Below are 23,990 nucleotides of genomic sequence, written 5' to 3' on the forward strand. Positions count from 1 at the left end.
AATAGGATACATGCTCAAAGACATATCACTATCTTCTTTTTAAGGACACCATATCATAAAATTTCAAACTGGAGAGTAGTTTAATCATTTTTACCCTTGTTCCTCAGATAAAGATATGAAGAAAGAAAAGTGGGGATAAAATGTCTTACTCAAGATTATGAAAATGAAACTGTAACAATTTAATAAGAACAAGTATAAATTAATGAATTAAAATATTGGGACTAATGCCCACGGTAGAGAAAAGCTACTGAGTGCCTCTCATCTTCATGATAGATTATCACAGATGGGGAACACTACCCCATTGTCCAGACTTCTCAAAACTAACCTGTGATGATAAGACATTCATTGTGATCCAGCACCTCAGTGAAGAGCCGTGAAACAATCAACTCAGGGTTGATTAAAAAGCGGATTTCTTCTTGTACAAGTCCTGCACTGGTTACACCACCTCCAACAAAACGGTTTGCAAAATCCACCTATTTGGGAAAATGTGGCATGTTAAATGACAATTTAAAATACCTACATACATGATAAAGAAGTATACTCCCTCTAAGCTCTGATCTTCCTTTCCTTTCCCACATAAATCAATCCCCAAATTAGTAATCTTCCCAGGGAGAACAGATTGTGGTTGACTGCACCCTTTCCACCTCACTGCAGTTAACATCTCTGAATATTTCTTTGGATTCCAAAATGTTAGAAGGAACATGGAAAATAGAGCTTTTAGGCAAAAGCCTCAGTGTAATTATATGGACTCTTGTTTATAAACTTTACCTGTGCTCCAAGGGCCACAAATCAAGGGAGGTTTTTATCTGGAAAGGTTTCAAGATCACTTCTCCACCACTCTCTACTCAATTTCCATTTATGTACTTCATATGACTTTAATATAATTATACAGGCATACCTCATTTTATTGCACTTTGCTTTATTGCACTTCACAGATATTGCAATGTTAATGGCAACCCTGCATCTAGCAAGGCTATTGGTGCCATTTTTCCAATAACATTTTCTCACTTTGTGTCTCTGTGTCATATTTTGGTAATTCTTGCGATATTTCAAACCCTCCACCAGCAAAAAAAGTTATGACCTGAAGGCTCAGATGATGGTTGGCATTTTTTTTAGCAATAAAGTACTTTTTAATTAAGGCATGCACATTTTCTTAGACATAATGCTACTGGACACCTAAAAGACTACAGTATAGTATAAACGTAACTTTTATATGCACTGGGAAACCAAAAAAATTCATGTGACTCACTTTTTTGCAATGGTCTGGAAACGAACACATGGTATCTCCAAACTATATAGCCTGTACCTTTCTTATATTATATGGAAATCAAACACTTGTCCTTAAAGGTTTGAAAAGTTTAAGATTTAACCTTTTTGGTAACTTTTTTCTTTTGTGAAAGAATAAAGGGATGAAAATTTCTTCCTTCTAAATTCAACTGCAAACCCCAAACTGCAAAAACATTACAAACTTTTTAAGAAAAATACACCTAAGGGGAAGAAAAATGAAGACAAAAAAAAATCTAGTTTAACAACAAAAATTAAATAAATTAATATTTCCAATTTAGTTTAAAACCATATGTAAGTTTTCTATGGAGTACTATGATGGCATCCCCAAGCTCCTATTGATAAAGGTGAGTTACACAATCCTCAAGAGAAAGTAAACTCAACTTGCCAGAATTATTTGTTTGTCTTAAACTTACTATGCACTCCAATGTGTCCAACGGTATGCTAGGCTCTATGGGGCAATATGTAAGAAATAGTTTCTGACTTTGTCTTAGATTTTTCTATTTGGGGAGTTAGATTACACACATACACACAACTTGTGTACACATACAGTCATACACAACCCCTCCTGCCCCCTACCAGAATTTAGTAAGTAATGTAAGAGAGGCTTCTATACTATTTAGGAAAAACACAATCCTGTGTCTCTTCTTTACTCTCACACTGCTGCCACACTCTCGACACTTCTGACACAAGATGTGTGGATTTTCCACACATCAAGCAATTCTGCAATACCGGCTAGGTGTCCTACAATCCAGTTCAGTTCTGACACTGTCTACCTGGAGTTAGTGAAAAATCCCACAGGCTAAGGATTCAGTCCTACAAGACTGCCCCAGTTCAGATGACAATCTCAAGTCCCAGGTTGTCACCTGTACTTCTAGTTGACCAGCTATAAATTGGGGTTCCCATGACCCCACCCGGGGCTTGATGATTTGCTAGACCAGCTCACAGAATTCAGGGTAACACTTACTTACATTTACTGATTTATTAAAAAGGATGTAATAAAGGATACAGATGAACAGCCAGATGTAGAGACACACGGAGCAAGGTATGTGGGAAGGGGCACAGAGCTTCTACGCCCTTTCCAAGCAAGTCATCTCCCAGCACCTCCGCATGTTCACCAACCCCAAAGCTCTCCAAATCCTGTACTTCTGAAATTTTTATGGAAGCTTCATCACATTCTCATGACCGATCATTAACTGAGTCTCCAGTCCCTCTCCCCCTTTCCAAGAGGATGGAAGGTGGGGCAGAAAGTTCCAAACTTCTAATCATGGCTTAGTCTTTCTGGTGACCATCCCCATCCTGAAGCTACCCAGGAGCCCACCAAGAGCTGCATCATTAGAACAAAAGACATGTCTATCACTCAGGAAATTCCAAGGGGTTTAGGAGCTGAGTCAGGAATTGGGGTCAAAGACCAAATATTAGAACAAAAGATGCTCCTAGTGCTCTTACCACTCAGGAGATTACAAGGGTTTTAGAAGCTCTGTGACAAGAACAGGTTATAGAGACTAATATATATATTTCCTATTATTTCACATATACTTTCAGACTATTGTCAAGTATGAGATTTCGTAAAACTTGTTTGTGATCTCTAAAGCAATTATAAGAAATAGTAATGTGAAGCCTGTTTTACAAAAGAGTAAAACAAGAATATGAATCTTCTGACACGTAAAAATATTATATGTGAAAAGAGAGAAATTAATAGAAGATAAAGTAGTCTTCTTTCACTACAGAAGAACTTAGAAAATACTGAAAAATATGACTGGACAAGTTCTTGAAATGAGTTACCGAAGTGAATCAGTTGGGTTTATATTCTGGCATAATAAATCAACACTAAAACTTTAGCTTATATAGAAAAATAATTTTGGTTAAACTAGTCCACTGATTAGAAATAGTTACCTACTACATATGAAGTCTTTATACACTGGGTGATTTATAGCTTAAATTGTTCAATTAAACAAGTATTGATGAACTATTATGCTGTGAACCATGGAATACAAAGATGAATAAGATGTGGTTCCTGGTTTCATAGCATTTACAGTCTAGATGGGAGTGAGGCACATAAGTAGAATGATAAGATGATTATTAAAGAACCTATTAGGATGTATTTGATACTTTTCAGATAATACAATTAACTAAAATTGGCGCATGGGGAGGATACAGGAGCGTTACAAAAGGATGTGGCGTATTCAATTGAGATTTTGCTGACAATCAGGCTAAGGGAATAGCTGCAAAAGGACACAGGAAAAACCAATGTAAAGAGCTGTATGAGGAGAGTGGTAAGCAGATTCCTCATGCCTGTCTGCAGTGTACAGTATGTGGAGAGTTAAAGTTGGTAATGAGCTGGTCTGGGGTCCAAGAAATTTTTACTTAATTCTTAGGATTCTGGGAAAGATTCTAAGAAGAAAAGTAACAAATGTATCTGTGTTTTAGGAAGATAATTCAGACTAAAGTTTAAAGAATGAACTGGAAAAGTAAAAGCAGAAAGGCTGGCTAGGTAAATACTGAATAGTTTAGACAAGCACTACTAGGGCCTCAAATAGGTCAGTGGGGAAAGAAGTGAGACCCAGCAAGGAAATAAAATGGACAGCTCTTGAAAACTGAGAGACTGCTAAGTATCATGGTATTCGGAATACAAATGAGAAACAAAGGCCTGAGATCAGCTAAACTTAATTGTTACTGGAACAAGATACATAACTAAATTTAAAAGATAAGCTCTATCCAATCTATGTACTACTTGGAAATGATAAATGAAATATATTCAATGTGCATGCTACTGTTCATTCTTTGAATAAAAGGCCAACACTTATTACTTAAAAGGTATGCACAGAAACAAATACACTAAACTCAATATGCCTCTGAAAGCAGGGGTCTTTTAGAAAATCAGTTTCTACTACTTAAAAAAGTTCTTAATAAAAGGCTCTCTATTGCAGGTAAGAAATCTGTTCCAGTACATGAAAACAAGCATATGAGTGCTTCCTTATTTTTAGCCATTTTCTAACTCACTTTACTTTAAAGCTACCTGTTCAGCTTACTCAGTTCTGAATTATAACTTGATGAAAAGAGAGAAATGATAACACTCCTTAGAGAGGTTTTGTTGTTGTTGCCACTCAGCATAATGTAATTTATATGCTACACAAGGAGATTTGGAGCACTGCAATACAATATTCCCTGATCTCCTGGGGATACATGGCATGGGTAGGGAGAAAATAAATAGAAGCCTTTATGGTATTCTTTTAATCTACTGAGGTTTCACATTTCATCTATAATACATTCCAGGGAAGTGGGGAGAATCTCAACCTTGAATGTTGTTGAATAACTCCTTGCTGAATCGTACTGTAATGAAAGGTCAGCATTCCTGCGGTGCTAACCACCAGTAGCTTTGTTTATTTCATGTGTATTAAGCTTCCCTCAGTTAATCCAAGATGTTACTGTAGGAAAGAACCTTGTCAAGATGGAAATGTGGGGGAAAGAGTGATAGTCATTCGAAACAAATTTTAGTCTTATTTCAAAGTTATTGTTTTAAATAGAAGAAAAAAGACTTATTAAATATAAATATTAAAAAAATTAAGTACAGGACAAATATTAATTCAGTTATCCTAATTATTTTTGTCTATAATTTTAATCACTGGGAGGTGATTTAAAACAAAACACGGTTTGCCTCTTTGAAAATTTTAAATACAAATATGTCTAAATAAAAGGCCATTCTAAAACAAATGTAGGCACTTAGAGCATACGTATATAATAAGTAGCCAAATGCAAATCAGTCTGGTCATTTTATAATAAAAATTAAGTTAATTACACAAATAGTCCATTATCAGGCAACTGCTTTAACTTCTGACCCTATATAAGCATTTAATAATGATCTAAGAAAAAAATCAGCTAGTCTCAGTATAAACAAGATGGTGTACAAGCTTCTTTCAAAGAAAATTAGGATTACAATGCTCTTCTAAATAAGAACACAAAACACTAACATTTCGTCTCTGATTAGTGATTTTTTTAAAAGATCACTATAAAGCAAAAGGAAAGCACATGTTCAGGTTAGGTGTTACAACAAGTTAAAGCTAGATACAGTGTTTTATTTGTTGACTCCTTTTTCCAAAATACTTTTTTTTACATAATGGCAGGAACATAGATTAATAACAAAGATTGACAGATGGACAAAATTACTTGCTCTAAGACAGGGAAGAGATGGCAAGTATATCTGGCTCATGTGCCTAAAACTATTACACATGGAGAGAGGACTTTCTTATCAATCCGTTTTAGATGTCTGCCTCCTAGACCCAAACAAAGTTGGTGACAGAAAAACATCTCAAGCCGGTCATTTTTTAGGGCAGAGCAAGAGCCTTTAAAGAAAGAGAACAAAACTGCCTGGTGACAGCTTGTCAAGACCATACCCTGGGAACTTCCTCCACTGTCAATCTACAAGCTATATCTGAACCAAGAGGCCTGATGTTGTCCAGATCTTGGATTTTCTGTCAAAGTCTTTTTAAAGAGGCACACGTACGAAACAGAGAACGTATATCGGCAGATAAAAGTATTACCAAGGCTGTCAAGGTGATCTGTTTGGTGTTTTTCTCCATTCTGCTATTATGCTTCATTGCATTACATCAGCTTAGAAGATAAATAAACAGCTTTTCATATTTCCTTTGCTGTCGGAAGCTTGACAAGAGACAGTCGTCCCTTCCCCCCATGCCCCCACTGCTGTAATTCTCCTACCTGTAGCATGCCTTGACCATTTCCTTCTATGGTTCCTTCGTAAGTGACATGCAATCGAGTCAGGAGTTTTTCACATCTAGGATTTAAAAAGATATTTCCTTATTTATTTTTTTAATGGTAAGTATTTCACTACAGAAAAGTCTGAAAATACAGATTAACTATAAAAGAAAAATTGAAACTATTCCAAATCTCAAAAGTCAGAAACAGATGCTTATTTACTCAACATTCTTGGGATAGTCTCCCCAAATTTTCTTATTCAAATATATAAATACACATATTTAAATTAAAATGGGACAACATACTGTTTAGAAAATTGTTTTGCCCCTACAAAATATCAGTTTCTCCTCTTTTTTAAAAATATTTTTTATACAATTTTTAAAGGTTACTTTCCATTTACAGTTATTACAAAATATGGGCTACATTCCCCATGTTGTACAATACATCCTTGAGCCTATATAACACCCAACAGTGTGTACCTCCCACTGCTCCACACCCACCACCACCGGTAACCACTCCTTTGTTCCCTGTATCTGTGAGTATCCTTCTTGTTATACCCAGTAGTTTGTTGTACTTTTTAGATTCCACATGTAAGTGATATCATACAGTCTTTCTCTGACTTCTTTCACTTAGCATAATGCCCTCCCAGTCCATCCATGTTGATGTAAATGGCAAAATTTTGTTCTTTTTTATGGCTGAGTAGTATTCCACTGTACATATATACCACATCTTCTTTATCCATTCATCTGCTGATGGACACTTAGGTTGCTTCCATATCTTGGCAACTATAAATAATGCTGCTAAGAACATTGGGGTGCATGTATCTTTTCGAATTATTTTTCGGATATATGCCCAGGAGTGGAATTACTGGGTCATATGGTCGTTCTATTTTCAGTTTTTTGAGAAACCTCCATACTGTTTTCCATAGTGGCTGTACCAGTTTAAGTTTCTCCTCTTTAAAAGTTGAAAAACTTCTAAAAATATTTTTAAAAATTAAGATCTATGAAATTTTATTATTATGCTAGAGTTGGCAACCTAAGGAAAAATATAGAAAAATTTTACAAAAAATTATATATGATTCTCAGAGGGGCTCTATTTTCACTAGTTTGGAAACCGTATATGTGTGTGGGGTGTCTTGATGAAAATACATGCTACAGAAATCCTGATCTATGGTATTTTTATATTAATAAAATTGATAGGTAAGTCTAGTACCTGTAAGTCACAATTATTTTCTTTCCTTTTCATAAACCATGGTCACTGAGGTGTTTATGGGGTTCTGATAAACCACCCCCAAATTTGGCATCTTGGCATAGTGAATATTTTAAGCTGAAGAAGTTTGAGAAAATGGCAGAAGCAGAAAGGTCACTCTGACCTCCTCCCCCTCTCCGCCTTCTTACCTGAAACAAGCCATAAAACCCTCACATGAGGGATCCTACCTATACCTGGAGGAAAGGAGCATTATTATCTCTGAAGACAAAAAGATGCCAAGAAGAATTCCAACAACCAGAACTTGCTGTTTCCCCCAGTTTACTTCAATCGCCTCATACTCTTTTACATATCATATTCCTCCATGACTGTCTATTCTTCATCAAACCTAGCATAAAAGTACATAGATCTGTTTCTTTGGGTCTTCATTTCCTCATAAAGGCTCCTGTATCATGCAAAACTTATATAAAATAAATTTTTATGCTTTTCTCCTGTTAATCTTTCTCAGTTTAATTTTCATACCCAGCCAGGGACCCTAAGAGGATTGAGGAAAAACTTTTTCCTGCCCTACAGTGTTTACCTGCTTAAATCATTAAAAAAAAAATTCCTTTTTATTAATAGCAGTTGATGATGACATTTTTTCCTTAGATTTTTTTCTCCTGATTAATTACTGAATATAAATAAATAAATTATAATAGAATGTAACAGATAGTAAACTCCTAACTTATACAGAGTGGCATGAATTTTTGGAGGGAGGGGAATTATATATTTTTTAAAACAATTATATTAAAAAAAAATTTAGGGCTTCCCTGGTGGCGCAGTGGTTGAGAGTCTGCCTGCTGATGCAGGGGACGCGGGTTCGTGCCCCGGTCCGGGAAGATCCCACATGCCGCGTAGCGGCTGCGCCCGTGAGCCGTGGCCGCTGAGCCTGTGCGTCTGGAGCCTGTGCTCCGCAACGGGAGAGGCCACAACAGTGAGAGGCCCGCGTACTGCAAAAAAAAAAAAAATTTAGCTGGGAAGCACTATTTATTTATTGGGATTTGCTTTTATCCTGGTATCAATGAGTCCAAATACATTTCTGGTAAAGCTCCAGTCCAACAGACTGACCTTACTCAGAAGGTAAAATAATTCAGTACAGATTCTGTTCTCAAAGTTTCATTTGTATTAACTTATTTAATCTTCACAACATCCCTATTACTATCTCCTTTTACAGATGGGAAAATGAAGCACAAAAAGCATTTAAGTAACCTGTCCAAGACTAGTAAATGAAGCAACAAAGATTTGAACCCAGAAAGCCTAAGGTAAAAGCTCTTAACCAGTAAGCTATGCTTTTAGAAAAATTACTTTCTAAATCTCTTGGAGAAAGTTAGTACCATAAGTTTGATTTTTTTAACTTCCCTTTTTTGCAGCATCCTACTTTCCTAGCTATTTTATTCCAGGGGAGACTACCTGTGAGGATACTATTGAGAAGATAAAGAAGCATGATCCAGAAGTCTCATCTGCTGTCAACTATTCTCTGTGACTGTAGCTGTCACCTTATAGTACACTTCTCAAAATTAGGAAATTGCTAGAAACTATTTTTTTAAAATAAGCATCCTCCAACTTCCTAATAGGTTTCCCCTTCTGGCCCCAGCAAATTCTTCATACCACTGCCCCAGGAATCAAAGACAGATTATTCTGGTTCTCTGTGATTAACTAAGCCTGGCTAAGGTATTTATTGATAGTCACAGGGTTAACTATAATGCCAGAATCCTGAAACTCAGAAAAGCCTCTAACTTCCTGGCACCCATTTAGTCCCTTACTCTTGGGAATACCAACAATCCTCATCTCTTCTTCATCCTCTCTCTCTAAGTGAACACATGTTTCTGGTTCTGTGGAATCTGGGAGATGGATTTTAATTGCATTCTGCAACTCACTTAAGAAGCAGCTAAAACAAAAAAGAGATCAATGAAATTAAAAAAAAAAGTATGAAAAGTTTCAAGTTAAATTCTGCCTATCTAGGTTAAGGGGAATATCTAGATCTTATTTAAAGAGCAAAATTATCTTACTGACACAGCAGCCTCACCAATCTCTGCATTTTGACCTATCCCTTCTCTCCCAGATGGTGTACAAATAGGTGTCCTTTCACATTAGTGCCAAATGAATGCCAGATGCAGAGTAGAGATCCTGAGCTGAATTAAAAACAATCCCTCTGAATGATCTATAAAATCTACACAAAAGCAACATGAACAAAAACATCTGTGTTCCTATTAGAGACTAATAGAAGAGCTAAGAAAAGCAACCTTCTGTACTCTAATCTGGGCAGATAACACAGCAGATTGTTACTTTAGTTCTAGGCACCATATTTTAAGAGGGACCAATGGCCTAGGGTACATCAACAGCTGAGTTAAAGGGTTTACAATCCATATTATATGTGAAACAGAAGAAATGAGTAGTTTAGTATGGACCTGTGTGTATTGTTAGAGGTGGCGGTGGATCAAGAAAGCATTAAAATACATGAAGGAGGGTCAAATCTTAAAGAAAATTAGTTTTATTGATTGTAGTTCCAGAAGGAAGAACGAGGAATGGGATTTGGCGGGGTGGGGAGATTTTTGGAAGACAGACTTTTTAGTAAATGAAAGTATTAGACAATAACACAAGCAGCCAACAGTGGGATAGACTGCGGCCAAACAGTGAATTTCCCATCACCAGGGCTGCCTAGTCTCCATCTGTTATAGGTATTACAGAGCTGATTACTTTTAGTAGGCAGCTGGACCAGATGACTTCCTGGGGTCCCTTTAATTTCTAATATACCACGATTCTGAAATGCTGTACATGTTTCTCTTCCTTTCTGACTCAATTTTGTTCTTGCTTTTGTCTTTCTTTTGGTTGCTTAATCTTTTATCCACTTCCCTCTGCTAATAATCATCTCAGCCATGGAGTCAGCCTCCTAAAGTAAGTTTGTTTTTCCTCCACCTCACAAATAAACATCTTTGATGGATGAAAACACAGGAAAGCCATCTAAGCATATGTGCTTTCTCAAGTTAATTCCTTTAAGAGTGAGTCCCTTTCATCAATAATTCTAAACAAAACAATTACAAACTACGATAAAAATTATTAGAAAGTGAAAATGAAGAGGCACTGATTAACATGAATGCACATCCAAAATATGCATTTAGCATGTTTAATCATGTCGTCACATGCACTGAAACAGTAGATACATTCTTCTCTAAGTGCATTGGGGATTTGTTCCAGGTTAGAAAATGTGTTGACTATTTCAAGCACTAAAGGAACTTACATAACTGAATAAACTCAGATTGCTTATTATTCTCCTCAGTATTTGCAGGTAAATAAGAAAAAACCCTAGTAAATTAGCAACTTCCACAAAATTGCCAATAGTACATGTTGACAACCAAACTTCAAAACTCTTGTCACTCAGACAAATACTAAGTAACTACGATTTACATTTTAGTTTAGTAAAAATAAAACTTCCTAATCTTGTCCTCCAGAAAGAAAAGCGATAAAATACAAACATTAACCATAAAACCAAGGGTAAGGAGGAACATTAAATACTGGTGTTTAATGTTAGTGTCTTCACACAGAAAACTCCTAATTCTAAACAGGACTTTGTTTCAGAAGACAAAACTAAGGCAAAAGAGTAGAAGTGAAAGGGTTGCAGACTTTGATTCAAAAGGCATGACCTTTCTAACAATGAGAGCTATCAATTGATCATTTTAAGAAACTCCCTGGTACTAGGGCAATTAGGAGGTTGGGAAGCCATCTTTTCAGGGGCTGTAAAATACAATCTCTCATGGTGAAAGAGTCCTTCCAATTCTAAGATTCCAGGATTATTTACATTATTATTACCTTTCCCACTCTGGAAAATCTTCAAGACTCTGTCTCGTAAATGTCACCAACCCAGTAGGTTCTACAAAAGCAATAAAAGAGAAACACACCCAAAATAAGTATTGAGTTTGAAAAGATTATATATATTCAGTAAAAGAATGGGTCTAACACTGGCTGTAAAGCTAATCAGGAAAAACCAAGCCTGGTGCTGGAATACAACAGAAGATTGATTTAAAATAATATTATCCTTACAATAGGAATTCTTTCTACAAAATAGTAGATAAGCCCTCCCTAAGACACAAAACTATACAGAAAACAGCACGACAGTAGGATTTGCATGCTGGTACTTTTTGGTTAAGTTTTCCAAATTGAACATACTTTTAAAAAATCCTTGGCGGGGGGGCTTCCCTGGTGGCGCAGTGGTTGAGAGTCCGCCTGCTGATGCAGGGGACACGGGTTCGTGCCCTGGTCCGGGAAGATCCCACATGCCGCGGAGCGGCTAGGTCCGTGAGCCATGGCCACTGAGCCTGCACATCCAGAGCCTGTGCTCCGCAACGGGAGAGGCCACAACAGTGAGAGGCCCGCGTATCGCAAAAAAAAAAAAAAAAAAATCCTTGGGGGAAAAAAGGATGCATAATGGATATAGCTTATACAACAAAGACAAACTAACTTTTAATTTGTAAACTCCTCAAAAAAAAAAAGCCTTAACCCTACACCTAAAGACTGATAAGTGTATACACATTTATGTGTTTTATAATAAAATAATGTCTAAGATTAAAAAAGAAAATTGCTGGCATGTCCTTTGAGGTTGACACAGCTAAACCCAGGGCTTAGATGATATGCAAGTGCTCTATTTAAATGCACCTTTGCCAGAAGGAGGAATTACTGTATTCTAAGAGGTTAGAGAAGAATGATGACATAGTTTTCAAGGAGCAATAGATATGAGAGGATCAAAATGCAGTAAATTTTAGAGGATCAGATCCTTTTTTGTTAGATTTACTTTTTTTTTTTTAAAATAGTGGCAAAAGCAAAAAATAAATCATCTGGCCAAAAGAAATTTGTTTGATTCAAATCAAAGAACAAACTAAAAAGGCCAGGCCATTTCTGTTTTCTTCTGTTTTAAAAAAAAAAATGCTCTTAAGCAGAGAAAACTATGTCAGGAACTATTAGTGATAATGGTGGTAGAGTCCCAGTGAAAGCTTGGCAATCATTTCATTCCTTTGGATGATTCCACATTTCTCTGCTCTCAGTCACAAGCAGCAACAATCCAAAAATCATATGGAGTAGTTACAGTAGAAAACAGAATTTTGTTAACATGAGTTACAAAATATTCTTTAGATGTCTAACTTTCTTTAAGACAAATGGATAGCATAGTTAAAATTCACAAGTCAAATAATTCAAACACTAGAGAAGCAATTCTATTAATAGGAAACTAATGTCTGTGTCATCATTCAATAATTTAGCAGAAAAGTAAGAACATTAAATGTCTCTCATATATACTAGGAGATACCAAGAGAAATTAAAAAATGAAAATTTCTGGCAAAGCAAGAGAAAAGGAAGAACATGGCTCTTTAGATATAATTAATAACAAAAAAAACCCCTTGAGAACATGCCTACTACCGTTCTTCCATAGAAAGGCACCTTTCACACCAGAATAGGTTATTTTGGTTAATCAAATATTTCCTTTAATAAAATCACAATATATACTGCATATGAGTCATCACTTTTTTGTTTTAAGATCATCCAATTTTTTTTTAATCTTTTATTTTTTAAAAAATTTTTTCACCACACCGTACAGCATGTGGGATCTTAGTTCCCTGACTAGGGATTGAACCCACACCCCCTGCATTGGAAGTGCAGAGTCTTAACCACTGGACCGCCAGGGAAGTCCCAAGCCATCACTTTTTAAATATTCCATTTATAAGATAGTTTTATCTAAAATTATATTGAAAATAATTCAGAAAGCTCTTTAAAATCTTTCAGTCTCAAGAGCCTCACTACAAATATAAAATATATACTGACATCCTTGAAAAGGTGGTCCTGATGAAATTATATTTTATCAATTCTAAAAAGCATATTTTTCACGTATTAAGTTTCTGAAACTAGTCACATAGTCAAAGGTATCTAGCCATTGCTATTGATCTGCATTAAAGCAATTTTTCCAGAGAAGATATGCATCTGCTTCTACCATCATCTGGGGCCACCACCAACCTGAAATCAGTCTGAATTAAATCTTCCGTTGCAGGCTTCTGTGGATCACACTGGTAATATGACTTCAGACCTCAGACTTGCAGCTTGTGGTTCAAATTCTCAGGGAAGATTTTTTGGGCACCCTCTCTACCTAGGTTGACACTTGCAGTTTCTTTGTTGTCCCCTTTCTGCATAGCCAAGTTAATTTCTCACTTATTCTTAGACTAAGGGTACAGACCTCTGGTATACCAGCTTTGTAAGAGATATCTCCTACAACTCCCCATCCTGAGTGTTTTTTCCTTTGTAGTGGTACCTAACATAATGAAACTTCTTACCATATATCATGTCCTAGAGTTGATGAAATATGGTACTTTAAATAGGTTTCTATAGTTTCTATTCAGTAGACTCTAGAACATTCTATAGAAAGTAATTATTAAATTGAAAATCTCTTTTATTCTATTTAGTATTTCCTCCTTAAGCCTGTAGCTTTATATCCTAAAAACCTATAGCATGTCTCACTATATTTCTACAAAGAACCAAATTACCATGTACAGTTAAAAAGTCAGAAAATAAAACGTCTAATTACAATTTATTTTTTCAGCCTAATTCCCAATACTTATGATGATTTAGGGATTTCCCTGGTGGTCCAGTGGTTAAGACTCCGTGCTCCCAATGCAGGGGCCCAGTGTTTGATGCTGGTCAGGGAACTAGATCCCGCATGCTGCAACTAAAGATCCTGCATGCCACAACTAAAGATCTCACATGCCACAACCAAAGATCCTGCATGCCATAACCAAAGATCCCACGTGCTGCAACTAAAGACCCAGAGCAGCCAAATAAATAAATAAATATTTTTTTAAAAATATGTATGATGAAAAAAATAAATAAATAAATTAAAAATATGTATGATGATTTATAAATTTCTAGTTGAAAAAACAAAATTTTAGCTTCTTTTCTCAAAGTGTTTAAAATCCTAACATTTGGAAAGGCAAGCTGGCTTTTAGAGCAGACATGCAGGATTTGACTTCAGGGACACAAAAGTAAACCCTGAATTACTTAGAAACAGTAATGGAATTCATTCTATTTAGATTTAGAATAGCAAAATATATACTCATCTTTCTAACAAATTAGTACAAATTCTAATTAGGTTTCATGTCTCATAAGCCCCAGTGAGCATTCTCTTTCCTTACTATTTCATTCAGTACAGAGCACAAAACAAAAAAAGATAAGCTAAGAAATAACTCCCTGCATGCTGCAACAAAGATCCACGTGCCACAACTAAGACCTGACGCAGCCAAATAAACAAAAACAAACAAAAACAAACAAAACAGGAAAAAAAAAGAAATAACCCTCTATCAAAAGAAGCCTATGAATTTTCCCCTTAAATTATCAAAATCCTGATTATTGATTACTTTCCCCCAAATTTGTACAATGTCCAATGGCAATACATTCAAAAGGAAAAGAATGCCAAGTACACTAGGATGTGAAATTACTTACTAAGGGAAGGATATGAGAAAAATGACCTTAAAATAATTCAGTGATGTATTTTAAGACAATCCCACAACTTGGACAACCAGAACTGAAAAGAACTCATTTCACTTGACCTGTTCTACTTAGCAAAAGCAAACTTTTGAGATGTTCTGGCTTCCTTTATAATTACTTTGCAGGAAAGGCTACCCATGATAATAGCTAACATTTATTAAGCATGTAACTTCTGATTTAGTATTTACAACTACCCAATGAGGTAAGTTATCATTATTCTTTTATTTTACAGATGAAGAAACTGAGGCTTAGAGATGTTAAGAAACTTGTCTGTGGGTCTGTGATCACCCAGCTCCTAGGATAAGGGTGGCAACACCCATCTAATATTAGCTGGTCACTACCAGCATTGGCTAGACATTTACCACTACTGCCTCAGGTGCTATGATTAGCCTCTGGGAAAAGAAGATGGCTGAGGTCCAACAGAGGAATAAAGACATGTAAACTCTAAGTACAAACACTGTTTTATAAGAACTCTACAAAGGGCTGAAGGAGGCACAAAAGAGAGGGATGGGTAGGAAGGCAATGAATTGGTTAACCTCTGCAAATAAACTAACTGTAATAGTCAATGTTTCTTTAAATAAAGAATATCTAAAATGTATCCCCCAGTCAATATACTTTCTTTTGAAAGTATTAATTTACTATTTTTATTCATGAACATCCATTAGCGTATGTTACGCTAGTCTAATTTCAGAGTATATAAAACCCATACACATTCATAGCACACATTTACGTATACACAAAACAAATGCATAAAATCTAGATATTGAATTATTATTGTTTTAATGTGGTTTGGGGAGGAAAGTGTACTTTAAACACAAAATGTTTTTGACCTGTCTGAACTGTCCCCCTCAGTGACAAAAATTACGGTAAGAATGAAAGGAATGTACTTTTCTCTGTGACTCTTCTAAAGTAGCAGAAGAGTGTTTTAAGCTTCTCTGGTTTCCTTGATGAACGTCCTTCAAACAATCTGAAAGAGATGGAAAATAAAAGAGGGTAAGGATGATTCTAAATGCCTTAATGATTCACAGAAAACTAAATCTATATTGCTACCAAGTAATAAAAGAAGTAATTCTTCCAGAAGGCAATTCTGTAATGACAGAAAACTGGGAAACTGTTTGGATTCAAACAGAATCTGAAGAGGACTGAGACCAACTAGAACCTGGCTTCTTCAAAGTTGTTCATGTCAGATGGCACTCTCTAACAACCACGTTCCTCCAGTCTATCTTTCTGTGGGGCACCATCTGGTCCCCCAAAGTCAATTAGGCCAGTGAGTTAATGCTTGATCATGGCAAATACTATATATAATTCATAATATTACCAGGTAGTTAAATGATTGAACGAGAATGGTATCTGAAAAAAGATCCACATGACTGTTTGGGGGTGGGGTGCAGCTAGGATAACAACAAGCAGGTATGACAAGATACTGGCGGACTGACCAATCCTTGGTGATTAAACACATATACCCTTCGTATGGTAACCAAAACAATGCCTACCCTAGGTCATCCAGTTTCCAGCAACCTGGACTTGCACTACTTAATTTAGTTTTCTTTGAAATGACATGGTAACACATGGTTATTGGTAACACATAATGCAATTTATCCTGAGGAAAGAAAAGTAAGGCTTTGAAAGCATATGATCTCAGTAAGTAGTTCACCAAAAGATTTCTAACACAAAAGCATGCTTTCAGGCACAAGATCTAGCTTTACAAAGGTACTTAAAAATTGCAAAGAAATTCTGTGGCTATAAATGATGAAGTATTAGTCATCTGCTTCTAGTCATATACTCTTGCTCTAAAACCAGAAACCCTTCAAATAAAAGTCCACTTTAATAAGTGCCGAAATGGGTAAAATATTCATGATTAGAAAAACAAGCTTATGTAACTATGCAGAGAGGGAAAAGTTAATTCTATGAGAAAATCCTATTGAGCAAATGAAATGAATTAGGAAAAGGGAAGGAAATGTAGATTTCAAATGATCCTGTTTCCAATGATCTGAAATTCTTTATTCAGGGTCAATTTCTGAGAAAACAATTTACATGAATACTTATTTCCTGAAAAGAACGCTAAATGTCAGAAAGCATTTTAACGAAATCTGAAATCTAATTAATGTTTAAAAGTAGTTTGAGTGCCTGTGTGAAAATTTTTTCTCATCTAAAAGACTGTATTTTCTAAAATGTTTATAACAAATACTCTTAAAATCCAGCTGCCTGCTGAAAGAAAATCTTTGCAAACACAGGTTTCAGTTCGGTTTCTTCTGCAAAATGTCAGCCAGAATAGAGCTTGTTTAAATCAAAATGACAGTCAAAATGAAGAAGCCACTTGGCAGTTTAATTAAACATCCTGTATCAAATAAATATGATTTACCGAATGAATACCTTGGGATCCATTGCAAAATCCCTTTCTAGGTTTACTACTTAGTAGAGGGAATCAGGATAAATACAAAGGCAGCTTATCACCTTTTTTTAGAGATGAACTGATGTACTTACTATACAACTCAATTACGGGGAAAAAGTTCCTCTTCGTAGAACTGTTGCATAATGAGTGAAAATGGCTATTGCCCTTAAGAAATAATTCCCCCAAATGTAAAAAGCATCCCTACCTTCAGCATGTGATCATTTATTTATAAAAGCACATAAAAGTTAACATATTTAATAACCATGATGGCAAATTATTAACCTTAGGAGACTCTTGGGACTACATATTTATTACCTTAGCAATATGGACTTTCCTGGAAAGATTATATGTCTGTTATTATCACCCACTACAAATGAGCACTACTGTTTATTTTACAGGTCCAAATCTTATAGGTACAAATCAAGCAGAATCTCAATGCATTCTCTTTCTTCATTGCTCCAAGTCTAATTTCAAATCACTATGCAACCAAATACGCTTTCCATCTTCCTGATGGAGAAGTGTGTGTGGGGTGGCGTCTGGGACACAACAGGGAGGTAGAAAATAAGGCAAGATGAAGCAGGTTTAAAATCTTTGCATCAATTCTCAGATTTCGCTTTGTAAAATTTTAAAGTACCACGAATAGCCACCTAAATAAAATGAGTTATTCTGGTATGGAAGCAAGTGAAAATAACATAAAAACACAGGCAATCTGCATGAGAGAAAGCCACAAGAGTGATGTACTATCTGAAGGACAGCGTTTGGGGTGGCGGCGGGGGGAGGGGTGGTGGTGATGGGGAGATAGACAAAGGGACTAAGGACAGAGCCCGAGAAAGGAAGAGACAGAGGGATGGGGCTGGCAAGACAGAGAGAAGAGAAAGAGACAGAAGTTGGGTTGAAGACAGAAGAGGGTATGAGAGACAGAAACTCGCAGAGAAAGACACGCAGAGAGACAAACAGAAAAAGACAGAGACTCAGAGAGAATGAGACCTTCTCATAATAATCAAGCACCATCCCAGTTTTTTTTTAACTCCTCAACACCATTTTTTGTTGTTGTTGTTAATTTAGATTTTCAAGTCCTGGGTTTTTTGTTTTGTTTTTTTGCCGTGCTGCACGTGATGTGGGATCTGTTTTAAGACCATGGATCGAACCCACACCCCCTGCAGTAGAAGCATGGAGTCTTAACCACTGGACTGCCAGGGAAATCCCTGGATCCCTCGGTATGTATATTTGAAGGCATATTTTGAGTCAGCAGGCGTGCATGTAAATATGCACATAAACTAGGCCATAATAACCCCTCCACACGTAGGGAAGACATTTTAGCATTTAACCAAATGATAATTACAGATTATTAAAGAAAATAAACAGAAAAAGCCAGTTAGGCAACCTCACTCTTGTTCTAAACAAAACTTTTATTTTCAAGGGAATAAGTCAATCAAGGGTCAGCTACTTATTAACTGGTGTTTTTCTTTCCATACATATAAAGAGAAACATAGTTTAATAAAATCTTTCCCTGAATGGAATATTGATAACATTACTAGAATTGGATTCTAGACACACACATACTCCCATGTGATTTCAAGTTAAGGATTAATCCTATTAGTATACAGTAAATCAAACCTAAAGCACTATAACCTCCACTTTAAAGTGGAAGCAAATGATAATCCGGAACCCAGCCAGAAAGTCATTCTTGGCTTTTCTGTGAAGCACTGTGCCATATGGCCCTGACAGCATTTTCAATCCACGGAAGAGACAGATGTAAAAGCCTCCTGGGCTGACCACTGCTGCAACCCACAATTAATCTCTGACCATCAGTTTCTAAGCAATCTCAGCAGCATCGATGCTAATCACATTGGAAGCCTTTATAAGAATGTTTAGGCCCTGAAAGGCAAGCAGGGGAAAAGGTCAGGGGTATTTAACATAACTAAGCAGGGCTGGAAGAACACAAGGATAAATAAAAAAGGGAAGACCTATTCAATTTATTGACATCAGCTTGCCACCACAAACTCTTACTATTTTTCTTATTCAATCAACTGGTTAGCCTTTGGAGACTAAATACACTCACACACACACACACACACAACTCCTAACTGGCGGAAACTATAATCATAAACAGCAATCATGCAAAAAAGAAAACATGACAACAACAAAATGCTCCATAATCTGCTTACCAAATGGCTCATCAAATTAGGTAGTTGATCTTTCATAAGCCACACGAAAAAGGGGAACTATTGGTTGTTTTTCATTTCTGGAGTGCACGCAGAGCATTTTGCTCTTGAGAGGAAGTGAGACATAACAAAACAGCAATGAGTTTGAACAGAAGACAGTGTTCAAGTCCCACTTCTGCTACAAGTCATTTACTCTCACTGAACCTATTAGTATAGAAGCTTCCCAACTAGAAACTTCCAGAGATAGAAAATCACAGTGAGCTGCCAATAGACAGCATCAATGATCGCGAATAGTTGCGGTTGTTGGCTGTTTTCGGCTTATGAAAACACATTCATCTCACTGAGAGACAAGTGCAGACATCCTGACTGCCGAGGATTCCCTAAAACAATTGTGGAAACTACCACAGGTTTCACCTGCCTTAATTAATTTTCAGTGTTCTGGTGACCAAAAGAACATCCGTCAGCCAGGAAGACAAGAGCATGCCTGGTTTCAAATCTTCAACAGACCTACCTACTTAAACTCTTATTTGTTAAAAATGCTATCGGGATACTGCAAGCTTAAATCCCTCATGGTCATTCTGGACTGGAAGTAATTCTTACAGATCAAGAATTATTTCTAGGGATAATTCTAATTTCTGACTACCTATGATGTAAAAAACTATTCATCTGATTCATTCAAAAAGAGGCTATAGGGCTTCCCTGGTGGCGCAGGGGTTAAGAATCCGCCTGCCAACACAGCAGACATGGGTTCAAACCCTGGTCCAGGAAGATCCCACATGCCGTGGAACAACTAAGCCCGTGCTCCACAACTACTGAGCCTGTGCTCTAGAGCCCGTAAGCCACAACTACTGAAGCCCGTGTGCCTAGAGCCCATGCTCTGCAACAAGAGAAGCCACCATGAGAAGCAGGCCATGAGAAGCCTGCTCACTGCAACAAAGAATACCCCTGCTTGCCCCAGAGAACCAGAGAAAAAGCCTGCGCAAAGCAACGAAGACCCAACACAGCCAAAAATAGATAAATAAACAAAATTATTTATTTTTTTAAAAAGAGCCCACTGATATGATGCACCAAAAAGGACACAACATCAGTTCTCTGCTATTTCTGTCAAAAATTCAGTGACCTCACTCCATTTGTGAAAAAAATGTCAGTCAAACCCGACTGAAGAACATACTACAAAATAACTGAGGAGTAGTCTTCCAAAGTGTCAAAGGCATGAAAGGAAAGGAAAAATGAAATAACAGGGTAGAGGAGACTTAGAAAACTACAGTAGTCCCCCCTTACCTGTAGGAAATCCAAGACTCCCCAGTGGCTGCCTGAAACCTCGGACAATATGGAACCCTATGTATACTATGTTTTTCCCTACAGATATATACCTAATGATAAAGTTTAATTTATAAATTAGGCACAGTAAGACATTAACAACAATAACTATAATAAAGTAGAACAATTATACTAATATACTGTAATAAAAGTTATGTGAATGTGGTCTTTAGCTTTCAAAATATCCTATTGTACATATTTAATGCCTTTTCCATCTTAACTAAGCACTTATCACACACATTGGCCATAACTTGTGCAGTTTGAGGTGTAACAGCAAAACTACCATAAATTTCTTTTTCCTTCTTCTTAATTCCATGGACAGAAGCACTTTACAGCTTTTCTTTGTCATATCCCAACTGCCATCATCACTACTCCTCTGCTTGGGGTCCATTATTAAGTAAAATAAGGGTTACTTGAACACAAGCACTGCGATGCCTCAATAGCTGATCTGATAACCAAGTCAGGCTACTAAGTGACTAACAGGTGGGATACGCTGGACAAAGGGATGATTCATGTCCTGGATGGGAAGGAGTGGGACGGTACAAGATTCCATCATGCTACTCAGAATGGTATGCAATTTAAAACTTACAAATTGTTTGGAATTTTCCATTTAATATTTTCAGACTGTGGTTGACTGTAGGTAACTGAAACCATGGAAAGCGAACCACAGGTAAGAAGGGACTACTGTAGGGACTTCCCTGGTGGTATAGTGGATAAGACTCCATGCTCCCAGTGCAGTGGGCCCAAGTTCAATCCCTGGTCAGGGAACTAGATCCCACATGCATGCCACAACTAAGAGTATGCATGCCACAACTAAGGAGCCCATATGCCACAACTAAGGAGACCATGTGCTGCAACTAAGGAGCCCGCCTGCTGCAACTAACACCCCACACAACCAAATAAATAAATAAATATAAAAATTTTTAAAAATAAATTAAATAAATGGTCTTTAAAAAAAAAGAGGGGACTACTGTAAACACAGTGCGGGATACTGGGAGGATTCTGGATCAGAAAAATACAGTACAAAAACTTTTGGAGGGCTTCCCTGGTGGCGCAGTGGTTGAGAGTCCGCCTGCCGACGCAGGGGACATGGGTTCGTGCCCCGGTCCAGGAAGATCCCACATGCCGCGGATCGGCTAGGCCCGTGAGCCATGGCCGCTGAGCCTGCGCGTCCGGAGCCTGTGCTCCGCAACGGGAGAGGCCACAACAGTGAGAGGCCCGCATACCGCAAAAAAACAAAACAAAACAAAAAAACCCAAAAAACTCTTGGAATTCAAATAAGGTCTGTAGTTCAGTTAACAGTATTATACCAATGTTGATTTCCTGGTTTTGATAACTTTACTATGGTTACAAAGTATGGTTACATAGTAATATTAACATAAGGGGAAGTTAAGGAGAGTTGTATTCGAGATCTCTCAGTACTATTTCTGCAACTTTTTTACACATCTAAAATTCATTAGAAATAAAGTTTTTAACGAGACAACATTAAAAAGGTAAACTAAAATAAGTGGCATTACCACACCAATCAACTTTGAACACAAAAACAGAACAGCAAACAGAACTTTGTCAACTTTGAGCAAAGTCATGTGACTTTGCTCCATCACTACATATCCTTCTCTGTACCCTGTCCACACTGCCCCACCCCTCAGAGGCAGGAGATGGGGATTAGAGGGAGGTAATGGAGGAGGACATTACACACAGTCTACTGGGAAAGAGGAGCATATACTGGAACAATTCTCTGAAGGCCCGCTCCTGACATTAGGGGAAAAAAACCTCACATTTTACTCACAGATCCCATAAAGATAATTCTCAGGTGAAAAACAGAGATGGGGGGTGGAGGGGGGGGGTTGGAGGGAGGAAAAAAACAATAATCATTTGCCAAGAAGATTTTACAATGTTTTTGTTTGTGTAAATGATGGAGAAAGTAATAATGTGGGAAAATGGTTAGAATCTAAAACTTTATCAACCTTCACAACACATTACTTTAATCAAATAAGTTAAACATTTTGTCTTCCTTTTAAAAAATATTAGATTAATAAATTAATCATGTCTATAAAAAGTCAAAGTCAACTTTCACTTTTGCTTTTTGTCTTAAGAACTGTATTTTCAAGTCTCATAAGACAGTCAGTCTCATGACTCTAAACTCACACTTTACAGAAAGGAGTACTCGTACTCACTCCAGCTTTAACATTATTTCAGCATACGAAGAATATAATGTACAACAAATGTTCTGTGACTAAATAATCACACGGAACAGGCATAAGGAATTCAGGGCACTTAGAGGAGGAGGACAACCTGACAGAGTGGAAAGAACATGTGCCTTGGAGTAAGACAGACCTGAGACTAAACTTTAGCTCTGTGACTTACTGGCTCCTGGACCCAAAGCAAGTTTTGTTAACCATGAACTTTAATTATCTTGCCTGCAAAATAGCAAAAATATCACTTAACTCACTGTATTGTAAAGATTAAATTAGATAATTGTAAATAAAATGTTTGGCAAATCACTCAATGCCAACCTTCTCCATTTTAATGTTAAAAAGGGGTTCGCTGAAAACATACCGATTGAAGTTAATATCTGGATAACTACAATACTCCGATTTCATCTTAGCATTGCGCCGTGGAAATGTGCAGAAGAAAGCATTAGCTAAAAGACTAGCAATCTGTTCCTGTGACATTGTGATGGAATGATTCATCTTCTGTTTCAGGAGCGGTATTGGCTGATAGAGGAAACACAAATACAGACAAGAAGAGCAATAATTAGTTTAGCAATTTCAAAAGCAGAGGCACCAAATTGCATTTGCTAAATTAAGGCAGGAATAATTTCAGGCCACTCTTGAATCCTTAAATCAGCAATACTGTTGAAGTCAAGAGCAGTTCATCAAGGATGATTGGGAAAATGTACTTGTTTGACAAAGTGCAGATTTCTAATCAATAATAATGATAGTGAAGAGAACACAAAACATTACTTGTATTAATGAAAAATGAGATTCCTTTAGCAAGTAAGAAATAAAAACACATTACACATGTAATGAAAAATTAAAACAAAGGATGGAACAGAAAAATGTAATGTTGAGTTTAACTACTACTGCATATGCTAAATTTTGTTCTCACTTATATTAAAGATTATTGGACAGAGCAATTTTTCTATTTCAGTCCTAAAGAAAATGAACTAAGGAAAATAATTCAATAAATAAGTCTTTTCCTTCTAATTTTGAATCACACTTCTCATTGACAATTTATAAGACCCAAATCTAATTTTATTAAAGCAATTAATGGAACATGTGTATACAGACTTATTTATGTATAACCTGTAAAAATATAGGCATTTCCTACATAATCATTTCAAGTCAAGG

The 23,990-nt window shown here is 36.6% G+C and overlaps 1 protein-coding gene across 5 annotated transcripts in view; it reads right to left on the bottom strand.

Moving 5' to 3' along the window:
• Positions 1 to 23,990, bottom strand: part of PARG (poly(ADP-ribose) glycohydrolase) — a 120,365-nt gene that overhangs the window by 39,604 nt on the left and 56,771 nt on the right. For all 5 annotated transcript variants that reach the window (XR_003797008.1, XM_029245107.1, XM_029245108.1 and 2 more), the window contains 5 exons: positions 23,197 to 23,354; positions 15,648 to 15,727; positions 11,050 to 11,110; positions 6,001 to 6,076; positions 326 to 473 (listed from right to left, as the gene is read on the bottom strand). Coding sequence is in view for 4 of the 5 variants with exons in the window: in XM_029245107.1 (XP_029100940.1) it covers positions 326 to 473; positions 6,001 to 6,076; positions 11,050 to 11,110; positions 15,648 to 15,727; positions 23,197 to 23,354 (523 nt within the window). In the remaining variant the exon portion in view is untranslated. The remainder of the gene's footprint in view (positions 1 to 325; positions 474 to 6,000; positions 6,077 to 11,049; positions 11,111 to 15,647; positions 15,728 to 23,196; positions 23,355 to 23,990) is intronic.

This window comes from Monodon monoceros, unplaced genomic scaffold (genome assembly GCF_005190385.1).
Source record: "Monodon monoceros isolate NGI ecotype Baffin Bay Population unplaced genomic scaffold, NGI_Narwhal_1 Super_Scaffold_4, whole genome shotgun sequence".
NCBI lineage: Eukaryota > Metazoa > Chordata > Mammalia > Artiodactyla > Monodontidae > Monodon > Monodon monoceros.